At 41.4% G+C, this 22,455-nt stretch overlaps 2 protein-coding genes and 1 non-coding gene across 9 annotated transcripts in view; 2 read left to right on the top strand and 1 right to left on the bottom strand.

Annotated features, from left to right (window-relative positions):
* Positions 1-11,229, top strand: part of LOC117049683 (enoyl-CoA delta isomerase 2, mitochondrial-like) — a 33,507-nt gene extending 22,278 nt beyond the window's left edge. For all 7 annotated transcript variants that reach the window (XM_033154495.1, XM_033154497.1, XM_033154494.1 and 4 more), the window contains 6 exons: positions 645-714; positions 2,875-2,977; positions 4,654-4,774; positions 5,611-5,700; positions 7,092-7,235; positions 10,983-11,229. In XM_033154495.1, coding sequence (XP_033010386.1) covers positions 645-714; positions 2,875-2,977; positions 4,654-4,774; positions 5,611-5,700; positions 7,092-7,235; positions 10,983-11,135 — 681 coding nt within the window. In that variant the 3' untranslated portion in view covers positions 11,136-11,229. The remainder of the gene's footprint in view (positions 1-644; positions 715-2,874; positions 2,978-4,653; positions 4,775-5,610; positions 5,701-7,091; positions 7,236-10,982) is intronic.
* Positions 1,968-2,041, top strand: TRNAI-GAU. Its single transcript has one exon. It is a non-coding gene; the product is annotated as a tRNA-Ile (tRNA).
* A 39-nt stretch (positions 11,230-11,268) lies between the features above and the next one.
* On the bottom strand, positions 11,269-18,054 carry LOC117049744 (uncharacterized protein C6orf201 homolog). The gene is made up of 3 exons (XM_033154644.1): positions 17,635-18,054; positions 14,984-15,167; positions 11,269-11,560 (listed from the first exon to the last, which is right to left on the bottom strand). The coding sequence occupies exons 1-3, from the start codon at positions 17,897-17,899 to the stop codon at positions 11,269-11,271; spliced, it is 741 nt and encodes a 246-aa protein (XP_033010535.1). The 5' UTR covers positions 17,900-18,054.
* Between the last annotated feature and the right edge of the window lie 4,401 nt (positions 18,055-22,455).

Below are 22,455 nucleotides of genomic sequence, written 5' to 3'. Positions count from 1 at the left end.
ACCTCCATAGTTTCTGAAATGATGCAAGAACAGAAACACAGCCATCCTCTGAATTTCACCCACCAAGTAATGTGTACAAAAATTAGGGTATACTAGGGTAAAATACACTGTGTGTTTGCTCACCGTCTATGCAAATCACTGGCTGACGGTGGTAGGGAAATGCATTTAAAACATTTGGATGGCTTCTCTGCTCATCCACAAGCTCGCATCTCTTTGCCCTTTCTTTCATATAAGCAAAATGTTAAACATGTATATCTTTGCAGGATTAAATCACAAAAAGAGTACAAACCAGTGGGCTGCCTGCTTTGGGGCTTCCCATTATTAGATAGAAACACTCTGCATGCCCAGGGCAATTCTTTTTGCAAGACGAGAGAAAAAATGAGTTCCTGTATTGTCCAGGCTCTGGATTAAGCCGGGACTATGCTGATGTAGTAGAATCTTAGGCAGCCTTCCCAAACCTGTTGCTCCACCCAAATGTTTTTAACTGCAATTTCCATCCCTGACCATTGGGCATGCTTGCTGGAGCTGGAGCCTAAATCATCTTGAGAAAGGCTGGTCTTAGATCCAGCGCTAGCTACCCCCAAATTTCTCGAACTTCCCGTAACATCAAATGGTACTTGTTCTTCCTTTCTCATTCTGTGCAGATGTACAGAGAAATTATTGAAGCGCTTGAGGAAGCAGCAAAGGATGACTCTGTAATTACGGTTTTCACAGGTATTACCTTTCTCTGTATTCTCTATGAAGTTTGTGTTTCTTTCAAAATCCCGGTATGCGTATATCTCTTTTCACGTGAACCCTGTGAGGAGTGAGATGGACAAATGCTGCTTTTTGTCTCTTAATGATAGATCATGTTGTAGATATGTTGCAACTAGTTAACCTGCATGCTATTAAGACCAAAATCCTTGTGTGCACAAGGAAAGTAATGTCAGTGTTTCTTCCTCAGAATAACAGAAAACTTTCCAAAAATCTCATAGCATTATTTTTTTTGCTCAAGATCAGGCTTCCTCAACCTTGGCCCTCCAGATGTTTTGAGACTACAGTTCCCATCACCCCTGACCACTGGTCCTGCTAGCTAGGGAACATGGGAGTTGTAGGCCAGAAACATCTGGAGGGCCGAGGTTGAGGAATCCTGCTCAAGATCATATTTTCAGCTGTATTACAGGCTCCACTTGATAGCTGTTTCTTTATTCCTGATTAATCTAATGACATCCTTTTTGTCTGGAGGCAATGGTTTTGTTAGTTTTTAATAAAATTGGAGAGCTTATTGCCATTCAATTATATATATATACATATATACATATACATACACACACACACACACACATATATATAATCTCCCACCCATCTAACTGGGTTTTCTCAGCCACTCTGTGCGGCTCCCAACAGAATATAAAAAACACGATAAAACATCTAACATTAAAAACTTTCCTAAACAGGGCTGCCTTCAGATGTATTCTAAAAGTCAGATAGCTGTTTATTTCCTTGACATCTGATGGGAGGGCATTCCATAGGGTGGGCGCCACTACTGAGAACACCCTCTGCCTGGTCCTTTGGTCCTTTTCCTTGTGCATTGTGCCTACAGAGAACACCAAGGAACTGGTGCAAATCTGAAGGTGACAAAGTGTCCCAAATCCCCAGTAGCAGGAAGGACAAGAAAGGGGTGCAAGTCCCCTTGCCCAACTCATCCAAATGTATATGGCAAAACACACACACAAACACACACACCAGTTTCTATCCTCAAAATCATGTATTCTCATGACTTTTTCAATGTATTAATGTCTGGGGTGGGGAATATTGTTTTCATATGGCTTAATTGAAGTGTGTGTACACCCAGAGAGGAAATCCTGGTGAATTTTCTCCTCAGTGGCTGTTGAGCTGAGTTGTGTTGAGCTAAGCCATGGTTTCACTTAATGTGTCCTCGGAACACAGGCTCAAGATTAGCTCCTCCACACAAACCCTGAGCTGCAGCCTAGATAGCTCAGTTGGTTAGAGCGTGGCGCTGATAACACCAAGGTTGCAGGTTCAATCCCCGTTTGGGACAGCTGCATAGTCCTGTATTGCAGAGGCTTGGATTAGATGATCCTCAGGGTCCCTTCCAACTCTTTGAGTCTATGATTCTTTGAAATGATAGGGCTAAATTTGGTTGTAGATTGTGGTTAGTCTGGAGAGAGTTTGGGGCTCAGCTAGACTCTGCAGCAAAACCACCAAGGAGAAGCAAAGCAGCCAGGTTCTCCTCTCCAGTAGCCCACACACTTGCACTGTCTTCATTTGATTTTTCTTTCTTCTGTACCTGTATAAAACCGCATTTGCTCTACAGATGATAGCGTTGTCAAGGAGAGAATCCTAAAAACACCCAGCTCTGATCCAGCAGAAGGGGAGAGAGGTGGTTACCACCAATTTCTGCTTCTCCTTGCAGGTCCCCCTGTCCCCTCTCAGCTCCCCAGAGCAGTTTTTCTGAAGGCAGAGGAGGGGAATTGGCGAAAATGTGTTCCACTCCATTTACCAGCAGAAGGCTCCATAGATGGGAGCCACATTATTTTCAGAGACCATATAATCAAGTGGAAACACTGCAACCGGAAGGTTCATAATTGGTTAAATACTTAAGCTTTTGAGCCAGTTTGAAGTAACTGAGAGCTCAATTCAACCGAAGATTGAATTTTAATGTTCTATTGACTTTCCTGGAATAGTTAAACATGTGTTCACTATCTTCCATTTGAAATCAGAGAGGCATAAAAAAATCCTAAATGTTTTATTGGGGCCATAACAAGCTAAATACTTAAATTGAGAATGTCCATTCATAAACATTGTCTGGCTATTTTCCATTTGTGTTTATTTCACCCGCTCAGAAATCCTGATATGTGTGCTTGTGTACAGGTAATGGAGATTACTACTGTAGTGGAAATGACCTGAACAACTTTGCTAACATCCCAGCAGATGGATTAGAGGAGATGGCAAAGAATGGTGCAGAGATGCTCAAGTATGACTTGTTTTGCATTGTGTTGAAATGCATACCAGACATGCAGAATGTGTGGTGAGAGAGGGGCACCACATTTTAACACATTTTGAAAAAGAGAAAACTGAAATGTGTAGCCTGATCTTTTTTACTTAGAAACAAGTCCCTCTTGAGTTCAGTGGGGCTGCCCCTAAGTAAGCGTGCAAAAGATTGCACCTCTTGGTAAATTCTCAGCATTAGAAGCAGTGGCTTTTTTCACAGGAGCTCAACTGATGTGTGCATTTTGTGTGGAATAGAAATTGTGCAGCCCAAGAAAACACAAGTTATGGGAGAGTTTGTATCTATTCCCTTTGCAAGTTAACAAGTGGAAGGTTTTTGTCTTACACATTATGAATAACAATGCAATTGAGAAGGACCTGACACATCTAGGTAAAAACATTTATAAACATACCAACCCTGTATTACTTACCTATGATTATTTTCCATATCTAATTTTAAAATGAATGCATGCATGATATATAAATTTAATAAAATACATAAATCTTAAAACTAGTTATCAATTTCAAGTAGAACAACTAAATTAAACCAAGGATCCTATAGAATTCAGCTAATATCATTGATGGTGTTCTTGAATTTTGTTTCTATAGAGCTTCCCAAATCTTGCATTTTTGGGGAAGCTGGTCACAGAGATTAGCACCATCACAAGTGACAGGGTATAATGTTAGATCCTAAATTATGCCTTCTTTCTGTATTTGTAGGGGAGACTGAGCAAATTGTGTTGAAGGCTTTTGTTATAGCTGAGGGCCCATTTCATTGCTGTGAATGGATGGAAGGATGCTTCTTCAATTAGTTTGCAGGGCTAGTATATGAAAGCCCTGTTTGCTGTCACTTGAGAGAAACACACTCATCCTGTACAGACGTTAAAAGATCAGCTTGACTCTTGGAATATTTTGACTTGGACTGCCATCTAAAACCAAGCAGAACCCCCTACATCAAGAAGTATCTCTTATTTGAGACACTTCCTGTTTACCCTGTTATCAGAGATTGACCCCAATATCTAGAAGCACCCTGAAAGCAATGTGAACCTCTGGCATTCATTAAAGCTGCAGTATAGGAGAATGCAAACCTCCCATTAAAGTAATTAATTGCTCTGGTGCAGTCAGTTTTGAGTTCACAGATGCCAACTTTGCACTGACGGAGTGGGTACAATACTTCCCACTTTTCTGTCTTAAAAAAAAACCCAAAACAAACCACCCATAGCATCTTCATTATACTGTTGAATCTTTCAAGTTCAAGAGACTGACATTATCTGCTTTCATTTATGTGCCACTTAACACACCGCCTTTTCACGGTTTTACAGCACAATGTGTCTGCTGTACTTTGAAATAATGTCAAACAAAGGGGAAAAAACCCTGAAGAAATTAAACCTCCTTTCCCGGGGTCCTTTAGAGAGGGTCTGGAAAGTGGGTGCATCATTATCGTGATACGCTGTGAGGGATCGCAGCATGATGAAAATCAGTCATTGGGAGGAGAAGTAGTTTTGCCTTTAGGCTGCAAGTAAAACACAAAATGGCTGAGATGTATTGTTGGGCAATAGCTGGCATGTGTGTTGTGTTGTGATGTGGGGAATTGCTGGCACTGTGTGGAAGACTGTTCCACTATATACAGTCCTATTCTATTCTTTTCCTTTCTCTTTCCAGAGACTTTGTCGGCCATTTCATTGATTTTCCTAAGCCATTAATCGCTGTGGTGAATGGGCCAGCTGTGGGTATTGCCGTAACTGTCCTTGGGCTGTTTGACATGGTGTATGCTACTGACAGGGTACGTTTTCTGCATGAATGCCTGACCACCACCATCCCCACTCCCAATCCAGAATTGGGCTCTCATAGAAATTGAAGTTGTATAGAGTAAAAGATTATTTATTCAGTTTGTGCACTGAGTTTCCTTCCAAATGGAGACTTGAGACAGCTGACAGCATCATAAAATGTATGACTCAATATAAAAAAGGGAAATACAAAGATTCTTTCCCCTTCACATCAGTAAAAACATGTGTTGGCTCAGCTTTCCTGCCTGTTGGTATGAGCTATGACCATTTAGAAATACTGCCTGAAAGAGGCTTCCGGAATTTGCTGCCTTCCCTGAGTTCATCTGTACGTCAGTAGCTAAGATGGCTCTGAGCTGGCACCTTGCTTTTCCTATGTTAATTTTGGCCTGCAAGAACAGCCAACTTTGCACAGCCTTCTCCCAGCTGGACTGCAAGTTGGAATTTGGCAGAGAGAGCAAAGCTTCCCTGGTTCTCTTTGCCCTTATTTTCTCCTGGCATCTCAGTTTCAGATGGGACATGAGCTGCGGGTAGAAAATGTGGTGTGCAATGTTTTCCTACGTTGGTCCAATTAGAATTGCAGAATTATAGTGCCTCTAGTTATCTCCCTCGAGCTATTGCAATGCACTCTCTGTGGGGCTGCCTTTGAAGGCCATCTGTCATGGATGCTTTACTTGAAATTCCTGCATTGCTGGGGGTTGGACTAGATGACCCTCTGGACCCCTTCCAACTCTGCATTTCTATTACTCTAATTCAGGATTTAAAAGGACAGCTAGATATTGTATGCTATTTGAAAGTGATAGCATTCTAAAGCAAGAGTCTTTTTCCTTCACAGGCGACATTTCACACCCCCTTCAGCAACCTGGGCCAGAGTCCGGAAGGATGTTCCTCATACACGTTTCCAAAAATTATGGGCGTATCCAAGGTAACAGATATACATTTTTGCCTTTTTGAGGGTTGTTTTGAGAGAAGTGCCTTCTGCGCTTTGCTCAGGTAGCCATTGAGCCCTATTCAAGCCTTATTAGGGGTTAAACAACTTGTGTAGGGGCTGAAGAGCCATGCACACTGTCGCCACCAGCCTCGTCTCTGAGGCTGAGCGCACTTGGGAGCCCCCTGCACCCCTTCCCACTGAACACACAAAGGTTAGAAAAGAGGTGACCACGGCATTGCAAACCCCCCTGTGGCCTTTCCATGAGTTGTTTAACTCCAGTTTTAATCATGCTTTTTGCAAGTTGCTCCCCAGCAAATTCCTTTGCTCACAGCTGCTCCTGGAGCAGCTGCAAAAGAGCTTTTCAATGGTCTCCCTCAGGAGGTTGAGGACTCTCCTTCTTGGAGGTTTTAAAGCAGAGGTTGGATGGCCATCTGTAGCAGATGCTTTAGCTGAAATTCCTGCATCGCAGGGGGTTGGACTAGATGAGCCTTGGGGTCCCTTCCAACTCTATGAAAAATAATAGTAGTGCCAGACCATTGATCATGCTAGCCCAGTATTGTTTGGCAGCGGCTGACTGGAGAGTCTCAGGTGAGGTCTTTCCCTTTCAGGATAAGTCAGGGGTCAGCAACCTTTTTCAGCTGTGGGCCGGTCCACCATCCCTCAGACCATGTGGTGGGCCGGACAATATTTTTTGGGGGGAAATGAACAAATTCCTATGCTCCACAAATAACCCAGAGATCCATTTTAAATAAAAACACACATTCTACTCATGTAAAAACACCAAGCAGGCCTCACAAATAACCCAGAGAAGCATTTTAAATAAAAGGACACATTCTACTCATGTAAAAACACGCTGATTCCCGGACCGTCTGTGGTCCGGATTGAGAAGGTGATTGGGCCACGTCCGGCCCCCGGGCCTTAGGTTGCCTACCCCTGGGATAAGTCATTCCCACCACCTGAACGCCTCCGTTTTGGAACATTTCGGCTCCTGAATGCCAAAAACCCAGAAGTAAATGCTCTGGTTTTCAGATGTTTTTCGGAAGCCGAACATCCGACACGGCTTCCGCTTGAGTGCAGGAAACTCCTGCAACCAATCGGAAGCCACGCCTTGGTTGTCAAACATATTTGGAAGCCAAACGGGCTTCCGGAATGGTTTATGTTCGACAACCGAGGTTTGACTCTATTACTGGAGGTGTCAGGGACGGAGCCTGGGATCCAGTGCATGTATTCTACCAGTACGCTATTGTCCCTTCTCAGCGTATTTAACAAAGCACAAAGGTGACAGCAGTGAAAGAACAAGCTGGGACTGACAGGTTTATTTATTGCTTCTGTTTGCTACTAGCATTTTGCCAAAGTAACCGTTCTCTTGTTTTCCTTTCTTTCAGGCCACTGAGATGCTGCTTTTCAACAAGAAGCTGACTGCAGCTGAAGCCTGTTCGCAAGGGCTTGTCACGGAGGTTTTCCCTGACCAGGTTTTCCAGAAGGAAGTGTGGGCACGGCTGAAAGCTTACGCAAGCCTTCCCAAAAATGTTAGTTTTTTTAAAAAATATATATATTAAATGCTTATTTTCCAGGCTGTAAACATATGGGCTTGCACATCTTCCTTCTAACACATTCCACAACCACAGGAGTGTGGGAACATTTATATAATTTAGCAGGGTTTAAACGATCCCGTTTGAGTTTTTGCAGTGACAAGCGGGTTGGTAATGCGTTTGAGTCCTATCAATAATTATACCTTCCTGGTTGATAATCCCTTTCTGTCCCTCTTAAAGAAAACGCACATGAATCGGAATCATATTAACATAAACTACTTTACTATCAGATTCACAGAGTTGTTCCTGAAGGCACGTATCTGTTACATAACAGATAAACTATATACAGTGGTACCCCGGGTTACGTACGCGATCTGTTCTGGGTCGCGGTACGTAACTTGGGTGTGCGTGTCATAAACGCACAAAAAAACCCGGAAGAAGATTTGAGCGCTTCTGCGCATGTGCGAAGTGCGCAGAACGTTTCTGTGCATCCGGGGGTCGCGCGCTACAGAAACACTTCCAGGGTGCGGGCGTTCGCAACTCGAACATCCACAACACGGGGTGTGCGTAACCCAGGGTACCACTGTACTAGATAGTAGTGAGTCATGAGAAGACTGCATCCGAGCAGTTACCAGTTAACACTCCTTGCAGCAACCGACCAACTGACAAAACTGCCTGCCACATAGAGGCAGTTAGTCCTCTCTCGGAATGTTGGACTTGAGTGACAGCTTAATATCCCACAAGGAGGGCTGCCATTCCCAGAACCTTTGGCTCCGGAGTAGTTCCATTGTGCATTTCTTAGCGTGATGATCTTGGCTGCATGGATGGCAACGTAGCTTTGCTTCTGGCGCCTGGCCGTATTGCATACATAACTCCACTAGCGATTTCCGTTCTCCAAGTGCCAGTTCTTGTGTAGCTAACATGGTGCTATCTGTGCACAAGAGGATGGTATTCAGGGTGTGTGTGTGCTTGGGTGAACCCCAACATTTGCAGGAATTAGAAACAAAAGCTTTAGGGGAAAGCCCTAAGGGAGGAACCCCAAAACATCAACAGTTTCACAATGCTGAGTGGCTATTTGTGGCAAGGATGGGCATCCGGGAAGGAGGAATTTGAATGGAATATCCTGAAAGAAGCATGGCTGGTTGGAGGACTGAACAGGAAATCGCTCCACACTGTAACAATTTGTTGCAGGCCCTGCTTGTAGATAAATTATTTTTAAACGCATGGTAGTGGGCAAATCATGCTTGGAGGTTAGTATTGTTTCTGTTTTAAACAGGGAAATTGAGACTGAGAAATAATGGCTGCTCTGCCTTTTTATTTACATGCATCTGCAAAACAGCTGTTGGAAATGCACAATAAGTTTTTTTGAGGCCAGCCAATGTACAGCTTTGATATTTAATTCAGGTAGTTTTCCAACCTACCACATAGGACTTTCATAGATCCAACATTACTCTGTCCTGAAACGTGGGAAATAATAATGAAAGGCGGGCTACAAATCTTTTAATAAATAAGTTATAAATAACTTGCAATGTAATTTGACCTTGACCTCCTCAAGGCTATGCATGTGGCAAAAGATTTCCAAAGAAATATTTATTCAGGAAAATAACAACATAAATCTACTCATATTAAGGGAGTAAGAAGGAAAAAAGGATTTCAGCTAACGCTTGGACTTTGGCCTAAATATTAAAATATAATAATTAATAAGCATATTTTAAAATTGACAAAAGAAACGTATTCCGAGAATACTTGCCAATAAAATCCTGAAACATCTCTAAAGGCCTGCTAATGTTTTACAGTGATGTAAAAAAATAATTCAAATGGCTGTTTTGACTGTTTGGCTTCGTGTTTGTTGGTTTCTTTCTCTTTTGGCCTTTTATTGATAATTTTTTGGGGGTGGATGGGGGCTGTTCTTTCAAACACATGTCTATCTTTGACCTTTTCAAATCCTTTGAGAGTTTTTTTTGATGGGCCTTCTGTCAGGCGGTGGATATACAACAGTAATTATTAAACTCTGGCTTTCATCTGTCGGTTTCACCTGCTTTTCTATGATCTATTGATTGGCTACATCACTTTAAAAACTTCAGTGGTCATTAACATCTTTCTCTTGTCACAGAGGGCAATTTTTATAGCCTTATTGATTTAGTTTTCTAATTCATATGGTTAAAATCCTCTCAAAATGTGAAAGTATGAATGACACAACATTGCACTTCAATGTGAAATGCATGTACTCGGTTACATCTGGGGATTATGTGCTCAGAATAAACAAACCGGATCAGGAAAAAATAGCCTGAATGTGTCTTATTTCCCACTTTTCTTTTCTTTTTAAAAAAATAATCCCTGAAGCCATATTATTTTCTCTCTGCTTTGGGAGTTCTAGAAGAAAACTATATACAGTTACAGCAACTTCAAAATGGCCCATTTATAGCAGAGTCAGTTTTAACAAGTATTGATGTAAGCACTGATTTTGGACATTATCCTAGTTTGCATATTTCTCTGTCTAAATACTTTACCCTGCAACCAACCAATCCAGAAACCATCAGACACTGACAAGTCTGTTTGACTCCAACTAATAGTACCATCTATGAAGTTCTTCCTCCATCTTTTTGTAGATTCAGGGTACAGGTATTGGTTTCTTACTGAGGATACTATGGACACTTAGTGCCATTTGGCAGTATAAATTCTGTATACTGTGCAAAAACTGCAGGATCGCGCTATGGAAATTATTACAAGCAGAAAGGCATGGCAAGACCAGCATTATCGACTTCACCTGCTTTTTCATCTTGTATATGAAACAAAGAGAATTTCCTGTGCCGTTTTTTCATGCTGCACTATAATCTGCTTCAAGCACAACCTTTTTTTAAAAAAAAAAAAAATTATACTTTTCAGGTTTATACATTTCACTAATTTTACAATCATTTTAACATTTCAAAACTTGACGTCCTTCCCCCCCCTTTCTGCGGTTCCTTAAATTTATTTTTAATACCTTCTGTATATCCAGATTATTCATCTAATTTAAATATATACCCTTATCGAACTGCAGTTTATTACAATAATCCTGCCAATGTTCTTATCTGTTTACAGTTTATCTGTAAATATTCAATTAACCGTTTCCATTCAAATACCAGTCAAATACCCATATATAATTTAGTTCCTTTTTCTGTGATGAATGGAACGACTAAAATGAATTGGATATAATTTTGATACAAATGTTATTACTATAATTTTCTTTTTCTTGTTATTGTTTATTGATAGAAATTGAGCTTATATGTGGAAAAGTATATGAATGATGTATGGGTTTGTTTGTTTTTTGCCTTTTCGTTTGTTTGTTTGTTTGTTGTTATTGTCAAAAAAATGAATAAAAAGATTAAAATAAATAAATAAACCATTTTCATTCTCGCGCACAACTTTTTTGCTACATTATGCTTGCAGCCTTAGGTTAGAACCTCAGCAAACGTGTGATCCTGACACAGGTTTGCCAGGTGGCCTTAACTTAGAGCCACTGGGAGGGAAGCAATCAACCCTTTTTATCCACTAGCTTATTTCAGGGGAAATCTGCTGTTGGGTAGAGAGAAATATAGGAGCCCCCTTCACACTAATCCATTGTACCCTGCACCCATCCCAACCCCAACCCCCCATTTGTGTTACCAGCCAGATTTGGGATTTTACACCTTATGGAAATGTCGCTTGGAATTGTACATTCCGCACTTAACGATGGAATTTTTATTTCTTTCTTTCTCTCTCCAGAGTTTGACAGTCTCCAAGCAGTTGTTGCGAAGCACGGAAAAGGAGAAGCTCCATGAAGTTAATTCCCAAGAGTGCGAATGTCTCAAAGGAAGATGGCTGTCAGATGAGTGCATGAATGCCATAATGAGCTTCTTACAGAAGTCCAAGCTCTGATCTCTTGCCAACTGTGCAAAAAGGAATGTCTGTAGCATAGTTCTGTTCCTCTTACCAGATGACTAAATTTCATTAAACGAATCCTTTGAATACATATCTACGTTGTGCCTTAACAGGGACGAGCGTCATCCATTTAACGTGCAGATGGCACCTTCGCTCCTAATGTTGCAAAGCTTCTCCTTTTTTGGAATTTCCGTCTTTTGTATTTGGACATGAATTTGTGATGCCAGAAACATCGTATTCCTCCCTCTGAGCACTCAGGTGGGAAAGCGCTCACTGCTTTGCATGCAGAGCATATTTCTTTGAATACGACGATGACTGTTTGTCTTCCGAAAGGGGTCACGGATTCAATATCCCCAAACTTTTTAAGCTCTTGAATAACCGATTGTCTGTCATAGTGGGCCGACATGCTATTTGGTGTCCATCTATTGCAAAGGTGGAGGGCAGAAAAGGTAGCATTTGTGTTAGCGGAAAATTTGAATTAAAACATTTATTTACAAATACTTTGGAACCTTATAACAGTTCTGTGCATTTTGCTATGTTATGTGACGCCTGCTCAGTGTCATGGATTAATACAGTCCTTTTGCAAACTGCGGTAGGCATTTGTGTCCATCTTTGGTCTTTAAATTTAATTCCAGGACAAACAGAAACATCTCTCACTGTAAAGCTGGGAAAGGAAGGCTTTGGTTATTTTAAACAATGAAAGTCAATAGGAAATGTGTGTGTGTGTGTGTGAGAGAGAGAGAGAGAGAGGGAGAGGGAGAGGGAGAGGGAGAGGGAGGGGTGCGGGAGAGAAGGTGGAGAAGAGAAAGAGGGAAAAGGTTTAGGTGAAGAGTTTCATTCTGTAAACACTCCTGGTATGCATCACAGGAGTTGCAACTTGTTCAGCAGATATTAGGGCCAAGATGATGAAGATTGGCTTTTAAATTGTAGTGGGGTGGGGGGAAAACCTAGCATAGGGATAAGCAAAACCATTTTTCTGTTCCCAGACCTGCCATACTACATATGTCACAACAGAGAATAATCCAAGTCGGTGTTTCTTCAGCAGTTTTGGGACTACAATTCCCATTGTCCCTGACCACTGGTCCTATTAGCTAGGGATGATGGGAGTTGTAGTCCAGAAACAGCTGGAGACCCAAGTTTGGGAAACCCTGATCCAAGCGGAAGGTATTTGCTTAGAACTGGGATGGGAGAACCTGTGGTCCTTCAGATGTTGCCGGACCACAGCTCCAATCATCCCTGACATTTACCATTCTGCCTGGGGCTGATGGGAGTTTACCCACATGTCTTAGTGTAGCAGGCTTCCCCGCCCTCTTGGCTTAGAACAGATGCTTAGAGCCACGTTTGCTGTTAGCCATTCCATTGGATACGGCACTCCACTCATAAACTACACTTCAGTTAGGACCAATTGTTCTTTTTGTGTAATGAGGGGGGGGAAATTCTTTTGTCCCACAGCTTCCAGTGTTTTGACAAGTATAAATTGCACAGGGTGTTCTGCTCCAGAGAGAACATTGCATAAGAAAGTGTGACCTGATTTTTTTCCTGGCCATATGTTTTAACTTTTCATATTTTGGAGTCTCAGATTTTCACAGGTAGAGATACTTTTCAGAGTTTTAACAAAAGGCATTTTAACTATTTGCCAGACGAGTACCTTCAGTGGCTGAATGTATAAGTTTTTCATACCCTGCGACTGGGCCAAATCCTAAATTTATAGCAGAAGAACAAAAGAGAAGTTAAGTTCCCTTCAGGAACAAGAGCATCTACTACAGAAGTGTGCATGCACACGAAAGCTCATACCAAGAACAAACTTAGTTGGTCTCTAAGGTGCTACTGGAAGGAATTTTTTATTTTATTTTGTTCCAAATATTAGAAGCAAGCCAGAATAAGCTGAGTTCCTGATCCTTATTTCTTGGTTGGGAGGAAGCAGAGGAAAATATGCTAACAGCATTTGCCTCTGATTCTTTGAAAGGTGGTGTGAAAACAATGGATAAAACACATTTTTTTCTGTAAGAAAGGATTATTGTGGCAGATTGCCAAGTTTTTACTGACCCTGTTCATGTGCCTTTTACAGCAGCTTGATACACAAATAGAAATAAATGGACAAGTAAAGCTTTTTCTGGTGTAGAGACCAGGTGAATCTTTTCTCAAATATTTTCATAACTGGAAAGGCTCTGCTGGTCAAAATTCTGTGAGTTTAATGCGCTCGTAGGAGCAGAACAAGTAACAAGACCACTATGGGACAAAAAAATGAACGGGTTTGTAATGTGAAAAGAAGCAAAATAAGTAAGTGCTTCTCTCTGTCTCTGTCACTTTCTTCAAATGAACAAATCAGTGGTATCAATGAAACAGCATCTCTCTGACTTTTTTTTTGGTCTGTGGACTCAGTACTGAAATTATTTGCTGCAACTGCACACAGACTTTTGCTGCAACTCTCACCTCCTCCTGTCACTTTAAGATTGCCCATTGTCTCTCATCCTCCATCATCCCCAGGCAGAAAGGTCATGTTGTTCCTGCCAACATCCCAAAGCACACACGGAAGGAAAGGTTGCTGATGAAGCACTTGGACCACAACTCCATCTCTCAACTTCCCAAAGGTGTTACGATCCCTTCTCTGACATACGTGGCCATCCTCAGATTGGCTGGATTTAGCAACCTGTCACTCAAAGCCAGCTGGGCACAAGAGGCCTTAAATATCTATAGGGTCCCTGTAACAGTTGTCCCTCTTGAGCCCCTCAACTGGCAATGATGCCAGAAGCTGCCAGCGCCCGAGGCGACTATTGAGAGGTGTGCTCTTAAATCTTGCCCAGTGCAGTACCTTTTGATCTGCATGCATATGGTTTCTCCTCCTTTCCCTGTTGCATGTGCTCTTTGAATAAGCTGCTTAATTGGATTTATGGGTCGCATTGGTTTTGGGACACACTCAAGGGCTGGTAGCCCTCTCTTTTGGACAATGCTTGTAGTTGTTAAATTGCAATCCAACCCACCCCCTTGCCCTTGACACATGCCAGAGGCAACAAGCAGAGAGAAAAACACATCAGAGCAACCAGAGGTGGCACTGGAGCATGTGATGCCATCTGCCACAAACTCTAGTTTATTTATCTTACTTATTTCTAGCTGGAGAACAAGCTGCAGATAGAGAAGCTGGTCAAGAAGGGAATAGGGCTAGATTTGACTCCCTTACTCCTCCTTCCTTACTAAACAGCTGATCATCAGTCTATTATTATTATTATTATTATTATTATTATTATTATTATTATTAAGGGTTGTGTGTGCTCTACATTGCATTGGGGCAGCAGTGTTCATTTTCAGGTGTGATCCTACAGACATGCAAATGCTTAAATACGCTCAGTTCTGAAATTCCTTGTCTTTATGTCCCAACTGTAAAAAACTGGAGCACTCCATTTTAATCACCTTGTTGCATATGCCTTCCAGACAATTAAAGCCATAAATACCTCTTGGCATACTGACAGATGTTCATAACCCCTGTATTGACATAGCCTTTGGTTACAGGAGAAGAAGCGAAATGAGAATGAACTGGCCATATAGCAAAACAATCCTGGAATAACTTCATTGTTCTAATCCAAGGGGAAAGTGGGCAGTGTGGATTGCAGTCTCCACATCAGGAGGTCTGGTGGCAGGAAAACCTTTCTGTTCATGCAGTGTGATGGCTTTCTAGCTAGAAACTTAGTGTGCACCTATATTATTAGTGATTTGGGGTGGGGAACATTTCCAAAAAAAGAAGAAGAAAGCAAGCAGAGGATACAAGTATCCCTAAACAAAAAAGAAGAAGTTATACAATAGATGCATTCCAAACAAAAAACAAAAAAACCTTTTGTATAATATCCTACCTTGCAATTATGGTTGCCAGCGGAGCATCGCGTCTGTACACTCCAAAAGCTTTATGTTCCTTGGCAATCTTGTTGGAAAGAAATCTTTTTATTAGGGGCATGTGATCTGGCTGCGGTGAACAGTATGCCCCCTGCAGTAGGTCGCTATCTGTATCAAACGTGTCAAAGTAGGAAACCTTGTAACCTGAAGAGGAAGGGGTGGAAAATGAGAATTGTTTATTGCTTTAAGTGTATGGTATTAGAATGAGGTTTGTTGCATTTTTATTTTATCTTACTGCTCCTGCTGCTGTACCTTTAACAGCAACTAACTTCATCTGATCAGGGAGAATGGTCTCTGAACCCTCAGACCTTCCAGAAGTTCACATGGTGTTTGGAGATGCCAGAGGTTGATCTGTTTGCTACGTGCAGCAACAAAAGGGTGCCAAGGCTCTTCTCATGGTTCCAGAATCAGGAAGTGGAGAAGGAAAACACACAGACCGTCCAAATGTCCCCAGTTTCCAGGGAGAGTCCCAGATTTACAGAAGCCGTCCCAGTTTCTAATTTACGGTAATCCCAGAATGTCCTGCTTGTCTTTAGGACATCCGTATTTTCATCAGAGAAATGTTGGAGGGTGTGGAGTTATGCGACCCCTGAGCCAAGTACTGTATATAAGTAACTATGCAACCTTTAGAACACATCTGAAGACAGCCCTGTATAAGGAAGGATTTTAAAAAAATGTTTAATGTTTTATTATGAGTGGCTGGGCCAACCCAGTCAGGTGGGCAGGTTATCAATAAATGTATTATTGTTCCAGTTACAGGTAGGTAGCCGTGTTGGTCTGCCATAGTCAAAACAAAATAAAATAAAAAATTCCTTCCAACTCCCATCATCCCTAGCTAACAGGACCAGTGGTCAGGGATGATGGGAATTGTAGTTCCAAAACATCTGGAGGGCCACGTTTGGCCATGCCTGACTGTGGCTATAGACACCATCTCTCCTGAGCATCCCCTCTCATGAAGTGGTTTCAAACCAGGCTTCCTGGTTCTGTGGGGAACTGATGACAATGAAACACATGAGACAGCAACTAAAGTGATGTTGGTGGAAAACTTAGGAGGAGTCCGGCTGAATACAGGTCAGAGTCTCTTTGAATACCCATTCCATGGCAGTGTAGGCACTGAAAACATCTTTTGTGTCTGCCTCCATTGCATTAGCAAGGAGCTGTCCAGCGAAGCTGTTTCAAGCGGTCATGGGTCTTTTACACTCTGGCCCACATTAGGAGAATTTGGACTACTCAACTGCCCGCTGTGAACAATTTGCTGAGCACTATGCTTGCAAAATTGATTGGATCTGTACTGACTTGGACGCTATAGTTGATAGCCTGCATTTGACCCTTCTTTATGGCCCACAAAGCAGGTGATGAATTCAAATGAAACTGTTCTCCACCTCATTCATGGGGTTCTTTTGTCTTTCATTGCACGATTGCACTGAACTGTGGCAGTAGGTTTATGTAGGCTCACTGCTTTGCAGTAAAATTCTGTTTCATTGTAAATTGTCATTAAATTGTATGGTTTTTTATTGTTTAAACTCTTTAAAAATTTAAAGAGCACCTATTATAAACGTGAAAGAAGCATTTAGCACTGTTATTGGGTAAAATGACTTACAGTTGAATCTTACGGATATTTACCCAAAAATAAGCCTTATTGATTTCAGTGGCACTTACTCCCAGGGTAGTGTTTATAGGAGTAGAAGCAAAAATAGACAATACCATTGTCTTAGGGTAGAAAAATGCTTATAATGATATGATACTACTTTTAGAGGTGGTGCATATTTTATATTGAGGAGGGATGGGAAGCCAATATATCTTTTAACTTAACAAATATAATGGGGAAGGAATTATCATGGCACGCTACCATGAACATTGTTTAAATCGAAGCTGCACAGCTTGAATGCTTTTGTTATTTGTTTTTCTGTCCAGGAATATGTGAGATTTCGTTTTCAATCTCTTTTCAACCCCCCCTCCTGTATTTTACCTCTTAAAGTCTCCAGCAAATTAAACATGCCTGTCTCCCAAAATAATGAACTGATTTTTTTCCAGACGGACAGTGTTGAAGTTTTCTTTATCTAGGGAGGATTAATTTTATTGAAATACAATCCTTTCTTTATCCCACTTCAGACACTTCTTTAATCTTCTGCAAAGTACTATTAAAGCCATTTCTGGCCTTCATTATCCTCTGCGTTGTGAAAGAGCAGACACACCGTTTCAGGCTGTAGCTGCTAAGAAATTGTGACTCGAGGCGTTCATTTTTCTGAACCAGCCACATAATTGCTATATTAATATGTGAAAATGTGGTTTAATAGTATTTGCCTGTGGCGTGCATCCTCTACAACCTAAAGGTCTCATCTTTAGGTAATAAATATTTGTTCAGTTCTAAGCTTTCTACTAGCACAGCTGTACCTTTCCTGTCCAAAGGCTTTTTAAACACTGTCAATCTCTGTTCCATTTTAGTAATACTGACAGTTAAATATATCCAAGTTTTCATTTCAGTAAATATTTTCATATTCCTCTTCTTTAAACCCACCCCTTGACCTTTTTCCTTAAAAGCAGCCTGGCATGCATACATTGGGACCAGCTACTCTATTTCCAATGATGCAAAAATATAGTCTGCACGTACTTTTTTCCTGGTCTTCATAAGCGCACCGAAGCAGCAGCTCTTTCAGAGGGTCTTGCAAATTGCCACAAAGTGCGGAAAGCTTTTGGAACACCTGACATATGTCTTCCTCCTTATCGCAGGTGCTTAATTTCTGATAAATGACCAGTGGTGGCAAGTTCAGCTTAGATCTTGTCACCTGCCTGGTGCCTAAAACGAAGCTTCTCTTGCTTGCTTGCTGGTTCGTGGGGAGTGGTGGCAAGTTCGGAAGAGAGGTCTTCACAGGCATATTTATTCCTCTTTTCTTGTTCAAAAAGGTTTGTTAGGAACGTAGCTACCACCCAGTGGAGCACAGCAAACATGTTTGTTTCTCTTTCTGTGCCAGAGGCTTTTTCTAGCCCTTGCTATGAATTCCAGACATCACAAGAGCAATGTGACATCACAAACAGACGGACGGGGAGGAGTTGGGTGGAAGAAACTATATTGTAGGAACATGCTCAATGTAGCTATTATTATTATTATTATTATTATTATTATTATTATTAAATTTATATACCGTCTTATACCCACTGGTCTCAGGGCGGTTCACAGAATAAAATAAAAACTGTATTTTTCCATGTATAAGACTAGGGGTGTTTTGTTTTTTGTTTTTACCAAAAAAAAAATATGTTTAAAATTGGGGCTCGTCTTATACACGGGTAGTGCTGAGGGGTGTTTTCTTAATTTGGATTCCCCCCCCCAAATAGGGGGCGTCTTATACATGGGGGCATCTTATAGGTGGAAAAATATGGTATATGACCACAAAATACATACCAGTAATCAAAATAAAAACAACAACAACCCTATAACACCACACACACACCCAAAACCCTCACATTTTAAAAGGGCATAGGATGTAAATCAAATCAACCAAAGGCCTGGTTAAAAAGGAACATTTTTGCCTGGCGCCTAAAGGTGTATAATGAAGGTGCCAGGCAAACTTCCCTGGGGAGAGCATTCCACAGACGGGGAGCCACTGCAGAGAAGGCCCGTTCTCGTGTTGCCACCCTCTGGACCTCTCAAGGAGGAGGCACACGAAGGAGGGTCTCAGAAGATGATCTCAGGGACCGGGTAGGTTCATATGGGAAGAGGCAGTCCTTGAGGTATTGCGGCCCTGAGCCGTTTAAGGATTTATAGGTCGAAACCAGCTACCATTCCCCCCACCCCATAATCGCTGTCAGCCAAATTTTGTTTGAGCTAGACAGGACAGATGTTGTTGTTGTTGTTGTTAAACAAAATTTATATAATGGTTGGTTATAAGGAAATATCTAAGCGGTGGCAGCACCATGCCATAACATTGAACACACATTTAAAGCACATCCCAAAGAATCCTGAGAAATAGAATTATGTTAAGGGTGCTGGGAATTGTAGTTCTGAAATGGAGAAACTACGGTTCCCAGGATTTGGGGTGGGGAGTCATGCGGTTTAAATGTGCAGTGAATATGCTTTAAATGTATGGTGTGCATCTGCCAATGGATGGATCCCCTACTCCTGTTCTAGAAGTATGGCTGTGTTGGGACAGCTTGGGTCTTACACTTTAAAAGTGATCTTTCTTCTGTCACGTTTCCTGGGCCAATGTTCTTGCCATAATTCATTTCATTTCCCTTTTGTCTTTCACTGTCCTGGTGCTTTTTTTTAAAATGGTTTTTAAAATTATTATTAAATTTTACATATATGAACAGAAAGACAAGAATTCACAATAAGCCCAACCAAAAAATAGCCACCCCTCCCTGCAATTCACCTAATATGAAAGGCATGAAGTAAAGAAGCTACCGTAGTTTGAGAAGAGATTATGTCCACTGAAATGGACTCATGGCATTCTTCCAACCTCTAGCAGCCACTATTCCCAATGCTGTTAGTAAATAGCCAATTAAGTGTTCATACAATAAATATTGATTATCTCCATCAAATATACTTAGCAAAGCTGTTTGTGTGTGTGTTTGTGTGTGTGTTTTAAGGCTTTCCCAGAATTTTAGCAACATCCTGAAACACTTCTGTCCCAAAATCTTGCCACCCTATTGCAATCCCACCACATATGTGTTAATGAGCTATTAAATCCTGCATCTTCCCTGCCCCCCCCCCCCCAGGAAGGTGAGACTTACCCATTCTTGCAATTTTCACCAGTGTTAGGTACCATTGTTGTACTGTATGATTTTCCAAAGTATTTCTTTTAGCTAAAGTGGTTTTGAAAGGAAATTTACTCCACAGAGGACTCGAACATTCATCTGAGATACCCAGTTGGCTTCCAATCTAATTCCCACACTGCGCAAAGTAGGTAGATATTAACCCCTTCTCTTGTTCACCTAGATTGAGACATAGGTTTTCAAATGGTGTGAAATCCCTAGTGCCTTGTTGAAGAATATGTTTTTGTCAGATAAATGTGCTGACTTTTGCTACCACATCAGCCCAGTCAGCATCGTGTTATATATATATATAGATAGATAGATAGATCCATCCCTGGGAATTGGTTTAGCATTTATATAAAAGTCTTGAGGCTTGTCCAAATGATTTTCTATTATTGTTACGGTATGTCCTTTGAATAGAATTGTGATATTCATATATCAGGAATAACAAGGAGATTACTCAGCATTAAGGTTTCCTTTCTATGCTTCCTGGCCTTCAAAATTGTTTTCAGTGTATTGTCCCGCACTTTTAAACTACTGTAAAATTCTTTTTTGATTAAGTGACTATGTTGTGTGTTGGATTGTTGCAATAAAGAATGCTCTGTCTGTACCCATTGTCTGTCTCTTGAGTGATTAATACAGGATAGCAGATGCCAAAGTTGGTAAGCTTCATAGAATAATTTCAATAAGAGAATTCCCCAATCTCCATCCTTCAGTTTTCTATACCTTAGAACCTTGGAGGTCTATGACCTTCTACAGGAAAATACAAAAGTTTCCTGTCTAGCTTGCCAGAATTTGAAACACTGGTAGGAATTTCTGTGGGAAGAACTTTAAAAAGGTTAGGTTTGCTTAGGCGCAACTATCATTTTTGTCAGGGCAATTCTATCAGACAGGGAGAAGAACATCACACAATTCCAACATGACAGGTCTTTCAAACCATTTGCCCACACTTGGCCATAGTTGGTTATAAACTGTTTGTCAGTGTTCCTAGTTACATGTAAAGTATTTAAAAGTGGTGTGTACCAACTTTAGACACGTTCAGTTGGTCTTATGACTGTAACTTAACAAATCAAATTTGGCGTCCGGAGTGCAATCTTGTCCAGTTTTGTTGAATGGGTTTCAGCTGATGCGGGTGAAGGATGTGGACAAGGTGTCTAGTCAGGTCTGTGCAACTACCAGTGTCAAAGTAATTATTCTTCAACATCAGCTTCGTTGGACTGGTCATGTTGTGCAGATGCCCGATTATTGTCTTCCAAAGCAACTACTCTATTCTGAACTTAAAAATGGAAAGTGTAATGCTGTTGTTCCGCAAAAGAGGTTTAAAGACTCTCTCAAGGCAAATCTTTTAAAATGTAGTATAAACACCAACAACTGGGAAACACTGGCCTGCGAGCGCTCCAATTGGAGAACAGCCTTTACCAAAGATGTCATGGACTTTGAAGATGCTCAAACTCAGGATGAAAAGGAGAAACGTGCTAAGAGGAAGGCATGATCAACTCTCATCTGGAAACCTACGTCCCCACTGTGGAAGGATGTGTGGATCCAGAATTGGCCTCCATAGTCACTTATGGACTCACTGTCAAAACTGTTTATGGAAGACAATCTTACTCTGCTAAGAGTGATCGCCGAAGAAGAAGAAAAGGACCCAAGTCCCTTTTGGCTCGTAAGAGCTGGCAGGGAAGGAGGGACTGCTGGTTAGTGGTTAATTATTTTACAAGAGGTGGTAACAACACTCCCGAAGAAACCTACCGCTAACCCAGAAGGTCTTAACAACTTTAGACCAGTAGCAAATATCTCCTTCATGGGCTAGCGACCAAGGCACTTTTGGATGAAACTGGTATACTGGATCCATTACATTTGGGATTAAGGCGCTGATTGGACACAGAAATAGCTTGGGATGCTCTGTACATCAGGGGGGAAATGCTGTGTTTCTCTGTTGATTCTCTTTAATCACTCGGCAGCTTTCAATGCCACCAGCTATCACATTTTGGGAGGTGAGAGGGTGAGTTGGAGGCACTGCTTTACAGTACTTCTGTTCCTGCTTGGTCACCTATGGAAGGAGGTGCTTGGGGGAGGTTGTTCCAACACAGAATTTCACTGGGGTCAGTTGTAAACTTATCTAGAAACTCTGTGTTGGGTGATTAACAAATGAAAGAAATACTTGCCTTCATTTGTTTCTAATTCATACATACACACTTCCTTGTCTTGAACTGCAATCTTTGGTTTATATTGGCACAACAAATGGATGCTGTGTGAATGTGTGTTCCCCTCAAAGAAAGCTGGGGAGAAACCTTACGCTCAGATAGAACCTGTTCTGGGGAAATGACCTTTTTTAGCTTCATTATTATATGAAATAAGTAGTAGTAAAGGTAAAGGGACCCCTGACCATTAGGTCCAGTTGCGGACGACTCTGGGGTTGCGGCATTCATCTCGCTTTATTGGCCGAGGGAGCTGGTGTACAGCTTCCGGGTAGGTCTAGCTAAATGGATGTGGCTATGCGATAGCACAAATTCAGATTACTTATACACAAAGAAATCTGATAATGGAGGTGAAGGTGAGACAATAAATAGCCAGATTTCTGTCCAGTGCACTCATAGGAAGTCTGTTTGATGAGGCACATCTTTTTCTGTGAGAAAGTTGGAAATGGAGTGATTAACAGAGCAATGGGTGATAATACATGATG

The sequence above is a fragment of the Lacerta agilis genome, chromosome 7 (assembly GCF_009819535.1).
Source record: "Lacerta agilis isolate rLacAgi1 chromosome 7, rLacAgi1.pri, whole genome shotgun sequence".
Taxonomy (NCBI): domain Eukaryota; kingdom Metazoa; phylum Chordata; class Lepidosauria; order Squamata; family Lacertidae; genus Lacerta; species Lacerta agilis.
Note: the sequence above shows the minus strand (reverse complement) of the source record. Positions and strands in the feature narration are given on the sequence as shown.

Coding starts and splice junctions, on each gene's coding strand:
- LOC117049744 (XM_033154644.1), bottom strand. CDS start 17,899: ATGCCTGTGAAGACCTCTCTTCCGAACTTGCCACCACTCCCCACGAAC. Junction 15,168..17,634: donor TTATGAAGACCAGGAAAAAA/GTACGTGCAGAC, acceptor CTTCCTCTTCAG/GTTACAAGGTTTCCTACTTT. Junction 11,561..14,983: donor CTGGCAACCATAATTGCAAG/GTAGGATATTAT, acceptor CCTTTGCAATAG/ATGGACACCAAATAGCATGT.